We start from the raw sequence: 13,382 nt of genomic DNA on the forward strand, positions 1-13,382 counted from the left end.
TGGTGGCGATGAGTGGGGCGCTGAGCCTGGTGGACAGTCCTCGAGGGCGAAGAGTACACAAGTCGTTTGGGAGAACACAGAGTAATCGATGTTTCTTTAGCAGAGAAGGAATCGCCAGCAATTCAGGTGGAAGGTTGTGTGCTTCCATCTTGTCGTGCGGCTGGAGAGTCTGCGAGGCTCCAGAGCTCCCAGGGCTGAGGATGCTTTGGTGCCGGGCGCGCACTCGGAGCGCCTTGCTGAGGCTGCAGCTCCGCGCGGGGGGGGGGGGGTAGGAGGGGTGGGGGGGCGGGGCGACGGATTCGGTTTCGTTTCTGTTCCCTCCGGCCCCTCGGGGTAGGAGAGTTTCGTTTCCCCGCGGCCTGGCCTGACTGGAGCGGAGGGCGGAGCACACACACCACTTAAAGCCGGAGAGTGGTGAGGGTGCCGCACTCGCGGCAGTGAGGAGACGGGTGAGTATCGCGCTCCCGGGTCCGTGCACCCTCCGGCCGGCTGCGGGAGGCTCGAAGGAGGGCGTTTGCAGAGGGAGGCTGGTTGCAGAGGGAGCGCTCGGCGGTGTGGGCATTGCGGGGCTAGTAATAGTAATGATGCTGAATGAGAATGAGAACAACACTGATGCTGGCTGGGCCGAGAGCGCGCTTGATTCTACTTCAGAGCAACGGCTGCTGAGGCTCCTGGGTGACCGATCCCAAACAGCCCCCGAACCGGTGGCTTTTCTGCTTGAGGAGGTGGGAAGGTACTGGGGATGGGAGCCAATGGGGTCTCTGAAAGAGCGGGTTAAGGGCGACGCACTGAAAAAGTTTCACATCCACCGCTGCATGGTCTCCGAGCCCACCCCAAAAGCCGACCACTTTTTATTGTTGACTTATCCAGCTAACGCGTTCAAAGCGGACAGGTCAGCCCCGGGGATTCCTTGGAAGCTGATGGACAAAGGGCCTTCACGGACCCTGCAGAGTATGAGCGGCTGGAGCTGAGCGTCCTTGCGAGGAAGCTCTGGGTACGGGCGCAGCCCCGTGGGAAGGACCTCCTGCTGGGAGAGACCAGGCATGCGCCGAAGTGCCCTGCGCCGCATAGCCCCACCCACCGGGGAGGTGCCCCTTAAGTTTGTGCAGCAGGGTGCCACTGAGTGGGGCAGACTCACACTCCGGGTCCATTGTCATTTGCGGGGATAAACCGAGGCAGGATGTGCTAGGGGCTGACGGAAGTAACCCAGCAGCCACCGAGAGCGGTGCATGTGGGCTTCTCGGAGTTAGGTCAAATTTTAAATCAAGTTTTTGTTGGAAGTACGGTCAAGTGATACTAACCGTCAGCTGTCAGTCCCAAAGGCTGGGTGTCACCTTTCTGTTTTGGAGCACACCTGCTCTCCCCACCTCCACCACCTCCGAGGTGACCCCCCCCCCCCATTCTTTCCTCTTCCCTTCTCCCCACATCCCGACACTCAGCTCAGTGTGTCTACGGAGAGAGCATTAGGGTAAAGTGGAGATGTTCTCCCGTTTAATAATAAAATATTTAAATGTCTGGGCTTTTAGAAAGCAGAACACTTTCAAGAGAAAATGCAAATGTAAGTCCTGCGAGATTATTTTAAGATCTAGTCTGATTTATGAGTGTGAGTGCTGGAAAAAATACTTTTCCTCCCACCTGTGTGCTTCTCTCTGGGTTAATAATCAAATTAACAGAGACAGATTAACAGGAGAAAATCAAGTTTTAGTACATATGAAAGGGGAATTCACAGAAGCAGGAAAATTCCAGGCAGCGAGGCAACACTGGGTATACATGACATTATGGACAAAGGAGAAAAGGGGGGATGGGGTATTAGATTTCAGAAGTGAGAATGGGTGATTTACAGGTAGTTAAGGAAGATGGAACAGCCTGGCAGGCAAATTCTTGCTGGGCAACCAACCCCGAGACAATGGGACTCTGGCGGGATGGTCCACACAATGGGACTCTGGCGGGATGGTCCACAGGCTCCCGCGTGGAGTCTCCCTGTGTAGTGACCAGCCATTATGCTAAGTTTCCTCCCTGAAGCAGGTTTTTCTGTCTGATTCTCTTGAGCAGGAAGGGGTGGGGGAGCAAAGGTTCTTTCTGGGTCTTTTGTTTCTTAGTAACCAGCTTGAAAATCAATATCCCACAATGTAAAACTTTCGGTCCCCTTCTTGGGCAAGGTGCAGACTCTGGATCTGGCAGTCTGTAGGATATGCTAGGTATGTGGTCCTTCGCAGAGGTGGGGGCGCTAAATCACCCTCCCATCCCCGCTGCCGCATGCTCTCTAAGCTCAGGAAGCTTCCCCACAAGCACGGAAATCCACCCCCTCAGCCCACAGCAGGGATTCTCCAGTGCCACTGCTGTTAGTTAGATGGGCCTCTAGTCTGGAGGCCACTGGCAAGCTACCAGTCCGGAAATCTGAAGTGGAGGGGGCAGCCAGCCCGTCACCCCCACGGACAGTGAGACCTGAGTGGACACAGAGCTGCCCTGGGCAGGAATGGAAAGAGGCTGCTGCACCTGGGCAGGGTCTCTCCTCCCTAAACCAAGCTTCGGAGTGAGAGGAGAGCCTGGTCCAGTAGCCCACCAGTGCCCACTGGGGGTGTGCAGAGGTGCGGAAGGTGACAGCTGGAAAGGAGAGATGGTGTGCAGGCCTCAAAACTCCCTTCGGTCTTGTCTGCAAACGCAGGGTCCAGAGTAGACGTTTGATGAGCAGTATGGGCTGAGAGCTAAGGGTCACCACGATGGCCAAAGTTGGCAAATGCATTCAGGCGAGTGTGGCAGCTGTAGCGGAATGCGGGGTGTGATGAAGAAGTCAGAAAGTGGTTTTCCTTACTGAGATTGTCCTGCTCCTGAAATCCAAACCGATCCTCAAAGATGATCCATGAAAGGTACAAACATTTAAGATGGACAGACAAAACCCACACGTTTTTGCTTTCAGGGACTGTCATTTTACCAATCAGAAAGTGAGATACCATATGATCTCTATTATGTGGGGAATCTAAAACAAAATAAATGAATAAACAAAACAAAGCGGAAACAGACCCTTAGATATAGAGAGTACGCTGATGGTTGCCAGAGGAGGGGCATGAGGGATGGGAATTAAAATTTTTTTTTAATAATTTGTTTTTTTTTTTTATTTTAAAACATTTGAAAGAAATAAAGACGCATCCTGTGTGCGGGGAACTGCCTTAGTATTGCTAGTCAGTCAGAACTTTCTTTTAAAATAAAAACAGGATGTGCTTGAAAAGCTGTAAGTTTTCTATGGGAAACCCTTGCTGAGTCAGTTTTTAAACACTGGACACAATTCTCATAGAGCAGGTTCAGGTTTACTAGGACGGTTGCCCCATATTAACGACTGACTGCTTTTACCTTTTTCTTTTGCAAAAACTGCACAAATAGTTTTTACTTTTTGTCTTGGCATATTTACGTAGGTAGCAATATGGAGACTCCTTATTGGGGGGGGGCAGGGACTGTGGCCTTTGAGTCATGGATTCAGAATTCATTGAGCACCTTTCCTGTGCCAGGCAGTATGCTGGTGTGACCCGACAATGCTGGAAAAAAGACACGGAATTCATAATATTAACATTTAAAATCACAACTGCTGAGACTATATGTGTAGGTAAGAGAGACAAGAAGTCCTGTGGGCAGTTGGGTCCATAGAGAGTTAAGTGTGTCCTTCCTTAAAAGATCCCACGGATGGAAGAGATGGCAGCTGCTATGAAAGGGGTATAAAAAAAACACCACAAAGCCATGAAAACGTGGAATGTGTTGAAGGCAGAAAGAAACTCTGACTCCCACTGGCGAGTGTTCCCTTTTACTGGTTGGGAATTTTTTCAATTGTAATATCTTCTGGCATCTCTAAAGCCACAAATCTATGTAATTGCCGTTCCTGAGCTGAGTGCTTGTTTACAGAGGACCTCAGTGCCTGACTAGATAATGCAGGCATAGCCAGAAAGAATCATGACAAGACAAGAAAAGGGGGGAGGAAGGGAATATGTTCACAAAGTCCTGTTTTGCCCCTACTCGAATTCATAGTTATAGGGGTATAAGCCCTGGGGATCGATGACGCCACCTGACTGGGTGCAGTAAGGCCAACCAAGGCAGCTGTGGTTTTCAACATGGGGCCCCAGCCTGGGACCCCCTGGGCACACAGTCTTTCCAAAGTCATGGGAGTTGGGGGTTAGGGAATAAATTTCTAGAATGCCAAATTCCAAATGGTAGTCTTTAAAACTGATCACCTTTCAAAATCACCTTTCTCCCACTTGACGATGAAAGGAGGGCATCCCGGTCTCCCTTTTGCCTTTTTAACCTTGCCCTTCAACTGCACCAATATTGAGGATGATTGTATAACTCTTGGGGGAGAATCCCTGGAAAAGAAGCACAGAGCATCAGAAAAAAGTTATTAATTTAGGCAGTAAATTTATAGCAAGACTGTGTACCTTAGAATTAAAATATTCAAGATTTACAAAAAGGATTCTGGGCACTATGGATGGGCTTCAAAGCGGGTCCCCTCTGCATTTGCGCCATTGTCAGCAACGGGAATGTACGTGCTTGAGTACCCTCATTCATTCACCAGGGTTTTGGTCTTATTTGTATGTTTTGTATGATTTCAAGGAGGCGTAGAAGAACAGCTCCGCATTTCTGTCCAACTCATCAAGTAAAAGGAAGGTATACTGCGGGTAAGTAGATAACTTTGTATATTTTATAACATTTCAAATCATAGGAGAAAAATTTTTTTTACTCTTACCCAAGATTATTAGATGTGTACAATTTAATATTTAGAATCTTGTGGTCCCAGAAATATTTTTAAATGAATTTCAAATAATGCATGCATATTTTTTTGATGTAGACAAGTGTGATAAAGTGGTCAATTTAATGCTTTCAAAAATAAAATGAATGACATTAAGATACACTTATGTGGAGGAAATGGGACGAAGTATGAAATTGATGATCAAAAGGAACAGAATAAATGACTTGGAGTTCATATAGTTTTTAAACTATATGTTTGCATATCAATTTAGATTATATGTTTGCATAATATTTAGATTCTCTCAGCTACATTAGAAAATGTTCTATAGTAATTTTATTTATAAATGTAAATTTTTAAAAAAGGCATCAGATACTTCATTCTTTACCACTATCTAAATTCATGGTGAAAAAAATTTTAATGCTCTCCCCAAAATTGTGGCAGTCAATACCTAGTTTAAAAAATCTTTTGGGTTCTGGAAGCAGATTCATGAAGACGACTGAGTGGTCATGCAGCATTTGTCTTCCTCTGACATTTGCTATCTTGGGGTCCTCCGTCGTTCCTTTTTCAGTCAGTAAAGAATGTTGGGTTGGATTCCGTGACTGGATGTCCACAGCTTTTGAATGGTGTTAATTCTGATCTGCCTGACTTCAAGCTGAACAGATACAGGAAGAAGATGGTTCGTTCTGAAGAGGAAATTGCAAAACCTGATTCAGCCTCTGCATCAGATCATCAGTCACCAAATAGAAATGATGATATGCTAGTGGAAACTCTGAAAAAAGTAAGTTGTTGCCTGCACGTCAGTATCCACGTGGCTGTAAGCTGTGTCCAGTTGTCCTGTGCGTGGCGAGACCCCTCCCTCACCTCTCCTGGGGCAGGACAGGATGCGGATCCTACGGACTGAGCCCTTCTGGAAGCCAAGGGTAGACGTTTTGCCTTCGCTGGTTCTGGTTGGTGTTCAATTTTGGCTTGGGAAGCCAGGAGACATGCTGACTGGCTCGTGTAGGTACTGGCCAGGGCCCTCAGCCCAAGGAGCCCTATTACCACACGCCCACATCATGGTTCCGTCTCAAGCTGCAACCCCCTGAGATGTCATCATGACATTTTCTCACAGGGGAGCCATGTGCTGTCTTCTTTCTCAGAAGCAAGACATATTTTTGGTGGGAACCAAACGCAGCTTCTGGAATCAGTCCAACCTGAAATTGATCCTAAAGCTGACACTTCCAGCTGTCTGATCGTGGGTGGATGGTTATTTTTCCCTTTACAAGCCTGGTTTTCCATCTCTGAAATGGGAATAATAGTGATATTTACTCTGTGTGGCTGTCGAGGGGAGTAAATGCAGGTAGAGACTGGGCACTTCATGCTTAGTTTATTGCTGTTACATGTTTTAAAGCCACGGATCATCAGCTTCTTTCAAGTTGACTCCATTTCCACGATCAGGGTTAAAGAACATTAAAAACCATGTGGAAGGACATAGGAAAATAAGGAGGTGCACCCATCTTTCCACCACCCTGTATAACTGTGTCTGGCCTGGCTAGAACCGGCAGGGTAAAGGGCAGTAAGAACTCACACTGCTCATAACCACCTGCTTGGCCTTTTCCAGGCAAGTTGACCAGGGTGTGTCTTGTGATCTGGCAGTTCTACCAAGGCATAGACCTTGGTTCTCCAAGTGTGCTCCCCGGACCAGCACCCTCAGCATCGCCTAGGAGGCTGAAATGCAAATGATCACCCCTCAACCACCACCACCATCACAATCCTCCCCCAGACCTAGTGAACTAGAAACTCCAGTAGGGCCCACCATCTGTGTTTCAGTAAGCTCTCCAGGGGATTCTACTTCGTTGCTATAGTTTGAGAACCACTATGCAGACTCTTGCACGTACCCCCTGGGAGCATTGTTTATAACAGCAAACTCCACACATGTGCCCACGAGTGGTGGGATGTGTACACAGATTGTGGTGAGCTCATGTAGCAGAATTCTACAGAGAGGTGACAATGAATGAACTGAGGTTCTAGGCATCTGGAAGGCTGAGTCTAAGAAACAATGGTGAACCAAAGGATCGAGCCATAGAAGAAATGTACAGCGTGGTCTCATTTAGATAAAGCTGCAAAACAGGCAAAAATAATCAGTATGTTGTTTAGGGAGAGGTGGATAGATGGTAAAACTGTAAAGAAGAGCAAAAACACTATCACACGCCTCAGGATAGAGGGACCCTCTAGGGGTGAAGGGGCAGTAGGAGGAAGGTGACTAGGGAGGGGTGTGTGCAACGTCTTAAGTACTAGGAATACGTGTTTTCTTAACCCAGGTGGTTGGTACACGCATATTTGCTAATTGTTATTCATTCATCTTTTATACTCTCTTGTGAATGGACGATAGGAAGAAATGAAAACCTATAAGGAGGGCTGAGACTGAGGCTGCTCATGCTTCTGGCACTGCCACCATAGGCTTTCCCTGTGGAGGAGTGGCTCCACATCTTTCTAAGTGTTGTTATGGAGAAAAATGGCACCAGGCACTAGTTAAAAAATCAGCAAGGCAGATTTTACTCAAGACTATTGCAATAGGAGAGAGAAATGGAGTTCAGCTGGAATACGAGAACAACTGGGTTTTATAACCAGCCCAGTGGGCAGGGTGAAAGAGAGCAGGGAGAATTAGTAAGAGGAACTTGGTTAGGATCAAGGGACTGGGGGAGGGAACTTGATTAATTACCAAAGGTGGTGGACTTCTGGATGAACTGGCTTAGCAGCAAGCTGAGGAGAGGGCTCAAAGGAGCCCCATTCAAGTTTGGTCAAGGGAGTCCTTGCCAGTGTGTACCCCCTTCTGGGCTGAAATTTGTCAGTATTCCCCATATATGAAGCTTTATATTCATACATGCTGTAAGGCAATGGTTCTCAACCCAACCCAACCCAAGGCAGTTTTGCCTCTTGGAACATGTGGCAATGTCTGGAGACATTTTGGTTGTCACAACTCAGGGAGAACAGTGAATAGAGGCCAGGGATTCTGCTAAACTTATAATGCCAAAAACACTCTGCCACAACAAAGGTTTGTCTGGTCTCCAAAATAAATAGCTCCTCACCATGATGTAAAGAAACTATTCTAGTAAAATTTATGTATATTATAAAGCATACACAAAAATAGGAATTAAAAAGAAAAATGTAAAAGATAAACAAAATGATTTTGTCATATTTTATTCCTAATTGGCTTGTTCATTTTACTGTTAAGTTTTGAGATCTTTTTGTATATTTTGGGTAAAAGTCCTTGGCAGATATATGCTTTGCAAACATATGCTTGTCTTTTTATTCTCTTAACAGCCTCTTTTAACCATCAGATATTTTCAATTTTAATGAAGTCCAATTAATCAGTTGGTTCTTTTATGGATTGTGCTTTTGGGGCCATATCTAAGAAATCATAGCTTAATTCATAGTCACAAAGACTTTCTCCTCTATTTTCTTTTAGAAGTTCTATAGTTTTAAGTTTTGTACTTAGGTCTGTGATCCATTGTGAGTTAATTTTGGTATATGGCATGAAATATAAAGTCTTTGTGTGTGTGTGTGTGTGTGTGTGTGTGTCTGTGTGTGTGTGTGTGTGTGTGTGTAGGTAGGTATTCAATTATCCCAATACCGTTTGTTGAAAAGCTTATCTTTTTCCCACTGCATTGTCCTTGCACTTGTGTCAAAAATCAGTTGTTCGGGGCAGCCAGTTAGCTCAATTGGTTAGAATGTGGTGCTCTTAACAACAAGGTTGCTGGTTTGATCCCCACATGGGCCACTGTGAGCTGCGCCCTCCACAGCTAGATTGAAACAACTACTTGACTTGGAGCTGATGGGTCCTGGAAAAACACACTTAAAAAAAAAATCAGTCGGTTTATTTCTGGAGTATGTATTCTGTTCCATTGATCTCTTTCTCCATTTTTGCACCAGTATCACATTGTTTTGGTTATTGCAGTCTTATAATAATTATTGAAATATGATAATGTTAGTCCTCCAACTTTGTTCTTTTTCAAAATCATTTTTTAAAAATTATTTTTAACCTTTTAAACCACAATTACTTTTTTTTTTTTTTTTTATTGGGGAAGGGGAACAGGACTTTTTTGGGGAAACAGTGTGTACTTTCAGGACTTTTTTTTTCCAAGTCAAGTTGTTGTCCTTTCAATCTTAGTTGTGGAGGGTGCCATTCAGCTCCAGGTCCAGTTGCCATTGCTAGTTGCAGGGGGTGCAGCCCACCATCCCTTGCGGGAGTCGAACCGGCAACCTTGTGGTTGAGAGCCCACTGGCCCATGTGGGAATCGAACCAGCAGCTTTCGGAGTTAGGAGCGTGGAGCTCCAACCGCCTGAGCCACCGGGCTGGCCCCTCAAAGTCATTTTGACAACTAGGGGTACTTAGACCATTTATATTTATTGTGATTGTCTATATTAATAATTGGGCTTAAGAAGCTCATTTTGCTATTTATTTTCTATTTATCTTATCTGTTCTTCATTTCCTCTTTCCTCTTTCTCTGCCTTCTTTTGAATTAATCCAATATTTTTATGATTCCATTTTATCCTCTTGGTTTATTAAATACAACTGTATTAGGCTTTATATTAAATATTATTAACTTATCAAGTCTACCTTTAAATGATATTATACTACATCACATTTAATATAAGAACCAATATTATTCTTCCATGTCTCCCCTCCTAGCCTTTATATTATTTTTGTCATGAATTCTAACTTTAGCTACAGTAATCTGTAGCTAAAGTAATTCCAGTAATCTGTATCATAAACCTCACAATACATTATTATTTTTCTTCGAATAATGAAATATCTTTTAAAGATATTTACATAATTTTTAAAAGTATAGTAGTTACCATGTCTGGTGGGGATTCCTTTCTGTAGATTTAGGTGTCCATTCAGAACCATTTTCCTTTTGCTGGAAGGACTTTTTAACATTCCCTGCCATGCAGGTGATGGCTTCATCCATCTTTAGTCTATCTGAAAACATCTTTATTTTACAGCATATGAAATAAGTCTTTATTTCTCCTTTGGTATATCTGAAAAAATCTTTATTTCACCTTCATTTTTAAAAGATATTTTCAGTATTTTAAAAATGCTACTCCCCTGTCTTCTCACTTGCATTATTTCTGATAAGAAATCTGCTGAAATCTCATCTTTGTTCCTCTGTACATAACATGTCATTCTCTGGCTACTTTTAAACATTTTCTCATCACTGGTTTTGAGCAATTTAATTATAAAGTGCCTTGATGTCGTTGACTTTATTTCTTGTGCTTGGGGTTCAATGAGCTTCTTGGGTCTTTGGGTTAATAGTTTTCATCCAGTTTGGGAAAATTTTATCTATTATTTCTTCAAATATTTGTTTCTTCTGTTCCTCTCCCACTCTCTTTTGGGAACTCCAATATTCTGTATTAAGCAATTGAAGTTGTCCATTTTTGATGGAACATGACCTTAAAGCCATGACAAAATTTTCCTATTCTTCCTCCTCCAGGGGCCCGAGTACAGCCTGACCAGCCAGTATGAGGAGAAGGTGCGTCCCTGCCTCGACCTCATCGACTCGCTGCGGGCCCTGGGCGTGGAGCAGGACCTGGCCCTGCCTGCCATCGCGGTCATCGGGGACCAGAGCTCGGGCAAGAGCTCCGTGCTGGAGGCGCTGTCGGGCGTCGCCCTTCCCAGGGGCAGCGGTAAGAACTTGCCCTCTGGCTTAGTCAGCTTGGATGGCCATAACAAATACCACAGACTGGGTGGCTTAAGCAACAGAAGTTTATTTCTCACAGTTCTGGAGTCTGGAAGCCAGCAGGTTGGCTTCACCTGAGACCTTTCCCCTGTGCAGATGACCATCCCCTCGTTGTGTCCTCACATGGCCTTTTCTCTGTGTGTGCACATGTCTGGTGTCTCTTCCTCTTTTTGTAAGAATACCAGTCATACTGGTTAGGGCCCTACCCTATGACCTCATTTCACCTTAATCACCTCCTTAAAGACCCTATCTCCAAATACAGTCACACTGGGGGCTAGGGCTTCAACATATACATTCTGATAGGGACACAATTCAGTCCCAAACCCCTCTCATCACACATTTTTGTATGGGTTGTATGTAACCTGCAGTTTGTGGAAGGTCCCTAGCACACAACTGTGGTCATGTGGGTGTCTTTCCTGAGCCCCTTCCAAGAGTTGACCCTCCATCGGGGAGGTAAAGGTTGGTGCTCTGGTTAGTGGTGCTGTCCGAGCTACAAGGCCCAGGATATCAGTGAGGGCTCAGGGGAAGGGGACAGACCTGAGGTGGGTCTTGACGAGTGGGTTAGATGTGAACAATGGCTGGGATTTGGAAGGAGTTCATGGTGAACTGGCCTGCTGAGCTGGCCTGGTGGGAGCAGTGTGCCTTCCTGATGAGAGTGCTCTGTGTCTCCGGGGATAGAGGAGGATGTTTCCGTAAGTTTGGGGTTTTCCCATGACCGTTTGCCATCTGAGCTGATGGCAGAACACTGGGATAAAGTGCGAAGCTTAAAATGGTGGCTTTCAAGCATTAGGGAGCCCCAAGTCACCTTAAATGTATATGCAACGTGCATCAGAGCATCGCAGGGTGAGACCAGAACGTCTGCAGTGTCAGCAGTCTCCCAGATTACATAAAAGTTTGAGAACCACTGGTCTAAGGCTACCATATAGGACGTTTAAGAGCAGAACCTAGAACTGATGTGGACGTGGCCTCCTAGGTATTGTTACAAGATGTCCTCTGGTGCTGAAACTGAGAAAACTTGGGAATGAAGAAGAGTGGAAGGGCAAAGTCAGTTACAAGGATGTGGAGCTTGAGATTCCAACTGCTTCAGAAGTAGAAAAGGAAATCAGGAAAGGTAAGTACCCCGTGTTCATTCATCCTCACCTATTGGATAGCTGGTCAGACCATGTGGAGTGGGTGGGGTCTGCCTGTCATCGCCCCACTCCTTCTTTTCTGGGTCTGTCCTGCTCCCTTGGGAACCAGCCTCCCCCCTCTCTACCTCCCCCTGCACATCAGACCCCAGCATCCTTGTATTTTCCCTCATTAAGACTAGTGCTTTTGGGCAGAATCTGACTTCAGTAATGTATTGCTTAGTATCTAAATTAAGTATCTTTGAGAATGATGTGCATTTTAAAATTTAAAGCTTTTCTCCAAATATTGAGTATCTGTTTCTTAGTCAAGAGTTCCCCCCAACCCCACAGACCTGATGGAAGAAGAATAGGGGTAGGCCTTTTCTTCCAGAAGCAGAATGGACGTGTTTACATAATTCTTGCTGAGCTAATTTATGGCAGGTCTCAATAAATGCAAACCACAGAGATCATTTGATCAATTTGAAACATTCAAAAGGAGAAATAATACTTGAAGTCAATAAAGACAAAGGAGTGACACAGTTAGTTGCTCTAAGTGTGATTGAGATGAATAAATAACTTTTCCTTATTGCCTTTAATTTCTTCCTAATATGTCACATAATTAAGTTTCAGTCATTTAGGGGTGGTACGAAAGTGGCTGGTAGGTGTTGCTTTCAGAGGATTTGCTGTAATGAGACACTTTCATCCTAAGTGCTATTCAGTTTGTCTTTTTTTCCCCTTCTGTAGCCCAGAATGCCATTGCTGGGGAAGGAATGGGAATCAGTCATGAGCTAATTAGTCTGGAGATCAGCTCCCCTCATGTCCCAGATCTGACCCTGATCGACCTTCCTGGTATCACCAGGGTGCCTGTGGGCAATCAGCCAGCTGACATCGGACGTCAGGTGAAACTTCAGGCTCCATTCTGACCTTGGTCTTGGGGAAATGGGGGCTGCATTAGAGCAATAGTATATTCAGGGCTGAGTTTGAAGGGTGGATATTAGGAGGCGTGAGTGGGGCATTTGGAAAGCAAACTGTGGTCTCCTCCACCAAGTCAGACGGAAGCTTCTCTGGAGAGAGTGAGGTAAACAAGCAAAACTGGAAATACATTTTATATGTTTTGTGTTTTATACAGTGACTCGTTTTTGGGTTATTGTCACATTTTGCCACACGTCTAAACTGACGTGTGTCAGGAAGGGATTTTATGTGGGAAGAGAGCACATTAGGAACAATATAACAATATTTCCATATCAGTGACTCTCACTATAGATTAAAGATTTAGGGAATAGTCAAGCATCTTGTTTTTCATCGAGAGCCTCAGATTTAAGGTCTTAGGAGATAGTAAATGAGTGAAAACCACAAGGTTTTCCCTGATCCCAGAACTCTGTTTTCTGCCAGAGAACTTGGTTTCTTATAACTCTAGCTTGGGAAGTGCCACCGGGCTTGTGTTGTGGGCTCATTTATTTTGGGGAAATATTCCTAGGACTCTGAAGGCCTGAAGCAAGTACAAAGTCAGGACCTATCTCAATTATCACATCCTCTCATTTTCTTGCAGATCACAACACTCATCAAGAAATACATCTTTAGGCAGGAGACAATCAACTTGGTGGTGGTGCCCAGTAACGTGGACATTGCCACCACAGAGGCACTGAGCATGGCCCAGGAGGTGGACCCTGAAGGAGACAGGACCATAGGTAAGAAGAGGGAAAAACCTAAAAATGATCATGGTCAGATGGTGGAAAATCATCCCTTCAATCTAAATGGGTGCATGGCTGAGGGCCTGCACCCAGCGAATGAGAACTGCTAAGGTGCCAGGTTTGATGCCCACTGAGT

At 45.1% G+C, this 13,382-nt stretch overlaps 1 protein-coding gene across 1 annotated transcript in view; it reads left to right on the plus strand.

The window, feature by feature from the left end:
* Positions 1–308: 308 nt before the first annotated feature.
* Positions 309–13,382, plus strand: part of MX1 (MX dynamin like GTPase 1) — a 31,977-nt gene continuing 18,903 nt past the window's right edge. The window contains exons 1-7 of the mRNA XM_033134275.1: positions 309–449; positions 4,594–4,658; positions 5,382–5,507; positions 10,204–10,396; positions 11,423–11,560; positions 12,300–12,454; positions 13,105–13,243. Of these exons, the coding sequence (XP_032990166.1) occupies positions 5,403–5,507; positions 10,204–10,396; positions 11,423–11,560; positions 12,300–12,454; positions 13,105–13,243 (730 nt within the window). The 5' untranslated portion in view covers positions 309–449; positions 4,594–4,658; positions 5,382–5,402. The remainder of the gene's footprint in view (positions 450–4,593; positions 4,659–5,381; positions 5,508–10,203; positions 10,397–11,422; positions 11,561–12,299; positions 12,455–13,104; positions 13,244–13,382) is intronic.

This window comes from Rhinolophus ferrumequinum, chromosome 2 (genome assembly GCF_004115265.2).
Source record: "Rhinolophus ferrumequinum isolate MPI-CBG mRhiFer1 chromosome 2, mRhiFer1_v1.p, whole genome shotgun sequence".
Taxonomy (NCBI): domain Eukaryota; kingdom Metazoa; phylum Chordata; class Mammalia; order Chiroptera; family Rhinolophidae; genus Rhinolophus; species Rhinolophus ferrumequinum.